The sequence below is a fragment of the Vicia villosa genome, linkage group LG4, assembly GCF_029867415.1.
Source record: "Vicia villosa cultivar HV-30 ecotype Madison, WI linkage group LG4, Vvil1.0, whole genome shotgun sequence".
NCBI classification, from domain to species: domain Eukaryota; kingdom Viridiplantae; phylum Streptophyta; class Magnoliopsida; order Fabales; family Fabaceae; genus Vicia; species Vicia villosa.
Window position 1 is genome coordinate 101,003,700 of NC_081183.1, and position 6,441 is coordinate 101,010,140.

At 29.1% G+C, this 6,441-nt stretch overlaps 1 protein-coding gene across 1 annotated transcript; it reads right to left on the minus strand.

Moving 5' to 3' along the window:
- Nucleotides 1-4,791: 4,791 nt before the first annotated feature.
- LOC131597576 (uncharacterized) lies at nt 4,792-5,646 on the minus strand. The gene has a single exon (XM_058870267.1). It carries the CDS (start codon nt 5,644-5,646, stop codon nt 4,792-4,794), a length of 855 nt encoding a protein of 284 aa, XP_058726250.1.
- Nucleotides 5,647-6,441: the final 795 nt, after the last annotated feature.

Below are 6,441 nucleotides of genomic sequence, written 5' to 3' on the forward strand. Positions count from 1 at the left end.
AAAATGCCATCTCTTTTCAATTATCTCATGTTATCTTTGAAAGTGATCGTCAAATTGTAACTAAAGCTATTGACTCTAAACATGTAGGTAACTCTGAGTTTAGCCTTATTATTAAGAATATTCAGAATTTGTTGCTTCTCTTTCCGAACTTTGAGGTAAAGTTCATTAAGCACCAAGCGAATTCGGTCGCCCCATACTTTAGCTAAGGCGACCAATTCTTGGTCTAGGCGTAATTTCTTTAATATGGTACCTCTTTGTATTGATCTTTGTTTAAGGAATGAAAGTCGTCAAGTTTGTTTCGGTCAAAAAAAAAAAAAAGCAAGAACTAATAGTTAGAGTTGATGCATTTGCATTGAAGAGAAAGTTTTTGCATTGTTAATAGAAAAAATAAACTATTTTTTTGGTTAACCAGTTTTCTAATAAAAGTCATAATTCATAACTATATGCCCGGGTTATATAAAAAAACGTGTAAGGCAGTAATAATGATGAAGTCAATTTTATTTCTTTAATTTAAATAGTAGATAATAGTAGAATCATAAATATAAAAATAAATAAATATAGATTAAAACAAATAATGCACTTATTTAAAGAAATATATTATTAATTTTAACGTTAATATTGTATTAAATTTGACAATAGTAATTTTATAGTTAGTATTAAACAAAAAAATATACTGATTAATAGAATAAAAAATATATAACACAAAAAGATCTCATTTTATTTAATACAAACTAAACAAGTTTTTTTACAATTGTTTTTTTTTTTTTGCTTTCGCACTCTGGTTCTTAGGGGAAAGGGGCCCTAGTAATCCAGAGCTCGTGCCGAGAGGTACGGGCACTGGCCAAGTATTGTTCCCACCTAGGAATCGAACCCGGTATTCCCCGGATTACGTCCTTAGCAGAAGCTCCTTTACCACTGGAGCCCAAGTGCTTGGTTAGTTTTTTTACAATTGTTATGACACCCAAAAAATGACTAAAAAGACATTAACAATTAGCAATCATTATTAATTTTTCATAAATTTATCATTATTATACAATTATAATTAATAATAAAATATAATAGCAATCATTATTATTAACATACATTTATCATAAAAAAATATAATAAAGAACATTAAAATAATTATTTAATTAGATTAACTGAAACATAATAAATATAATGATACATATGAATAATAATTAATAATAATATTAATAGTAATCACAATTTTAATACTAAAATTAGTATAAAAATTGAAATGATAAATTTAATGAGATATATCTACAATGGTAATAAATTTTCGGTTGATTACGTTAAATGGTATCGACAATAAAGGTAACGATTAGTTATTGTAAATTTTGAATATCGGGAGTAATAATGAAATTCATTAATTGGTATACATGTAGTTTTAATAAAGATGATTAGTTTAAATGTTAATAATAATAATAATAATAATGGTAATGATTATAAATGTTTGTGGATTTTGAATATTGAGAGTCATCGCTGAAATACTAAAATACATTAATTGAAATACATTAGTTTAAAAAAATAATTTTATTTTCATTTTTTTAATACCATAGCCATTGCAAATTGCATGAATACCAATTCCAAAAAAAAAAATTACAATTTAACATTAGGCACATACAAATCAACCACGATATAATAGTTATTATCATGATTACAAATATAAGCTTAAATCATGAATTTTAAAAATGTCACATCTAAAGAGATACATAAAATCCCCACAGAATATTCAGATTTGTTATTATTATGAATATTCAGAATCCGTTGCTTCTCTTTCTCAACTTTGAGGTAAACTTCATTAAGCGCCAAGCGAATTTGGTCGCCCATACTTTAGCAAAGCGGCCAGTTTTTGGTCTAGACGTAGTTTCTTTAATATGATACCTCTTTGTATTGATCTTTATTTAAGGAATGAAAGTCGTTAAGTTTGTTTCTGTAAAAAAAAACATGGTTTTTACACCTAATGGGGTTATTAAACTTTCACTTTATACAAAACTTGCAACTCCTAATCTTCATATAATAAAATGAAATGAACAATCTTCAACTTGAAGCCTCAAATGGAACTGCAATTCCTATCACTAATGTTATGGAACCCTACAGTAATCCAATTGTCATCGTCTCAGCTTCTTTAGAGTTTACACGCACAAAATCAAACAATTTCAAATTTGAAACTTTTGACATATAAAAGAGTTAACCTCCAGAAAAAATCAAATATTTTCAAATATGAAATTTTTATATCTCAAAAACCAATCAATGATGTGGAACTTGCAATCAACGTTAATATTAAAACATGACTCTTGCAATCAACATTAACATTAAGAAAATCAATATCTACTAACATCTATGTTTTAATTAAATTGGAACCGATTTGAAACTCAATTTATCAACTAACATATAAAAAAATTTAAATGGAAATTTAGGTTTATATCGAAACTAAAAAAGGGACTGCTTAAAAAAGTTATTTCAGAAATACATACATTTTAATCAAAATAGAAAATATTTGAAACTCAGTTTCTCAAATAACATAACTTCAAATGTTGGGAATCTGGGTTTATAGCATTAACAAATAAAGATAAACAAAAATTGGAAAATATTTGAAACTTAGTTTATCAAATAACATAAATTCAGGTTCGAAGAATCAAAGTAAATTAAAAAATGAAATAGAGGAAGATGATGATGACGAAATGGAAGTAGATAAGAATAAGAAATTTGTAAAAATAGACAATGAAAAGTATGGTACCTTTTGCTGTATTGTGAATTTTGTTGTTGGATATACACTCAATACAGGGCCGACTCTGGGCCAGGGCAAGCAGGCCCATAGCACACGGCCTCAAAAATAGAGGGGCCTCAATTTTTTTATATGGGTTTAACGAATTATACTATAAAATAATTATATATATTTTATTTTGAAACTATGCACTGTGTGTTGTTTATGGTGTAGTGGTAATTGATATGTGCAGCTACTTTAAAGTCCCAAGCTCGAACCTTATGGCTGCTTTTCATGATTTTAATTGTTTATTTTAATAAAAGGCCAAACTATTACTTTTTATTACGGAATGAGCTACTTTTATTATATATCATATTGAAAATTTTTGATTTTATTTCTTGAATATAAATTTTTTATAATAGTTATTTTTATAATTAAATATTTAAAAGTTTATGCTTGAAACAAGCCATGTACTTAGAAAGAAAATATTAGGGCATGAACTAAACAATTGAATGGCTAACTACTACTTTTTATTATATATAATATTAAAATTTTTGATTTTATTTCTTTGATATAAAATTTTGATAATAGTTATTTTTTGTAATTAAATATTTAAAATTTTATTATATAATTAAATTATAAGAAATACTATGATATAATTATGAGAAAAAGGAGATACACTGACAGTGTAAAATAATTTTACACTATCAGCCAATCACGACCATGTTAAGTGGCAAGTTACTGTTATTTAAAAAAAAATTATGAAACATGGTTTATTGATGAATCCTAATTGAATGAGGGTGTAAAATTATTTTACTCTGTCATTGCACTATCTTTAATCTCTATAATTATTTGTGGTTTGATTTTGTTTATAGAAATATATATTTGTTAAATTTTATTTTATAATAATATATTTAAAAAATGGATATTAGTGTTATTTTTAATTAATTCTTATGAATATATGGATAATAAATTAATAAGTTCAAAACATCTTGATTTAAGTTAGTCTAACCTAATGCAATATTTATAAGGTTTTATAAATTTTTAATTAATTCAACTCTTTTCATACTACATCAATTACAATAAATTTTGACGGTTTAGCAAAGTGTTACAAAACAACTAAAAATATTTCTATGTAATTACTATTTATAACTTCCACTCTTTTAATATTGAAAAAAAAGAAGAAAGCGGCAAACAAACTTAAATCAAACGACTTTTTTTATTTATAAAAAGATACATTATTAAATTTATTTTATAATAATATATTAAAAAATTAGTAATATTAATATTATTTATAACTAAATATTTTGATTAACTATTCCCTTTTTTAAGGGCCCATTTTTTATATTTGCCCCGGGCCTCTAGAAAGTCAGGACCGGCCCTGACTTCATATAGTTGATATTTATATTGTGGATAATTTGAATTGTTTGCATTGGTAATCAAAGTCACTTTACGTTTTCCACTCTACATGAATGCATGCATTTCAGTTGGAAAATGGAAGGGCAACAAATTGATCATTTACCTTGACAAAACGTGTAAATTGGTCTTGCAATGCAAAATTAAAATCTGAATTTAACTGTGTTACACATAATATTAATTACACAATAACTAATAATGATTACATTTGCAAATTGACAGATTAACTCATGTAAAACTCCTTTTAATTAGTTTTGAAGTGGACATTAAAGGAAAATCAGTAAGTATTAATTTTCTTATTATTATAGTATATTATTATATTAATAATAGATTTAATAAAATAAATATAATTATATTAAATGAAAGTTTCCTTTTATAGCATAAGTAAAAATATAAAAATGCATGAGAGAGGGCCAAGTGGCAAACTTGAAGTGATTTCTGGACCAGATCCCTGAAAAGAAAACATTGAGAGGTTGAATGCCTGAGATAGTTATGATACTTGCAAAAACCTCTTTTTTGTCGTTGTTCTAATGGTGGTAATTTAGCATTTGGGGGTACTAAAATATGACCATATTTAACTAATACATCGAAAATTTCCTCGCATTTACTAATATCAAAAGTATAAGTTTTAGCAAGGAATTTCGAATTGTTATCAACAGAGACATTCTTTATTTCGACGGAAACAACGATTTGCATTCGTATGCTGGCCCTGGTTTCATTTTGGCCAGATCAATCTCCGCCTCTGTCAGCGAGATGTAGTCAGCTTCGTATATAGGGTATGTATCATCGTAATCGACGTAAGCTACCTTTTCCTTTTTAGCTTTTGCCTTGGTATGCCTGAATTTTTCTAGTCTCAAGCGTTTAAGGTGTCGAACCCTATCAGCTAACTGCGACATACTTTTGACAAAAGTTGGGTCTATTTTCTTCCTAATGGAATGACCTAGACCTCCTGCCGCCATCTGAACCAGTTCATGTTCAGGTACCTGCGTGAAACATTTTTCTTTAAGTGACCTAAACCTATTCAGATAGTCGTCGATGGTCTCTGCGAACCTCCTTTTGATGCTCGACAGTTCGACCAGACTAATTTTCGAATGGCCCTCATAAAACTGCTCATTGAAAGGCTTTTCCAATTTTGGCCATGAGTCGACAGAGTTAGGGGGTAATGTAGTGATCCAAGTGAACACTGCCTTTGTAAGAGACGATGGAAAATGCTTAACCCTGAGGCTTTCGTTATTCGCCATGTCTCCTGATTCAGTTAGATATCTGGCAATATGCTCGACTGTCGATTCTCCAATTTCTCCTCCGAATTTGGTGTACTTAGGTATTTTCCATCCCCTAGGATTCTCTGCCTGTACAATGTATTCAGCTAACGGGGAAGAATATGTCGGCCTTTGTAATGGAGTGTTCATTCCGTTTCTAGCCATAATCCTTTCGATCATTGTAGTAAGGTTATTCTCCATGGCCACCTCTTCCTGTTGATATTTCTCAACAAATTGGTCAGCATCCTGTTGTCGACCTACCATCACAGGTGACTCGTGACCGACGGGGGGAACTTAGACTTAGACTTTGTGATATTGCGACTACTCCGACCTTGACCTTCTAGGGGTGACTCGTGACCACCAGACAGCGTCGACTCAAAGGTAGTTTTCTAATGACAACCACCAATTTCGGTCTACTTGGATGAAGCAATAATTAAATGACCAAGCAAAGATTGGTTAAAAAGCACAACTCAGATGAAAGTTTTGAAGCATATGATTAAATAGTAAAAGGATTGCATTGAAATTAAAGATGGTGATTCACGTACATCAGAACTCTTAGCAACTCTTGTTTCCTGAAGGGTGGAAAATGGGCAGAGTGTAAGCAAGTAGTTTGATTGTAATAGTGAAAACACTTTTTCTACATTATTCTGGCCTATTTATAGGCTTTACATGAAGTAACCACCTAGTACAAATCTACGGCTAAGATTTAAATTATCAGCAACCGCCTCACAGGATCTTCCTTTGTGTTTGGCGCCTTTGGATTCATTCTCATGAGAACATGATGAGAATGAATCTAGTATGAGAACATGAGAATGAATCTGAACCATTAGATTTTAAAATAAATGGTTTAGATTATGTGTCAATTTTTTTCTCTCTCCTGCATTGTTAAAATAACTGATAAAGGAGAGAAAAAAAACAATGACACATAATCTTCATCATTTATTTTAAAATCTAGTAGCCTAGATTCATTCTCATATAACTTATCCATTCTCATAGGATTTGTCATCTCTTACTCTCTCTCTCTCTCTCTCTATATATATATATATATATATGAGAATG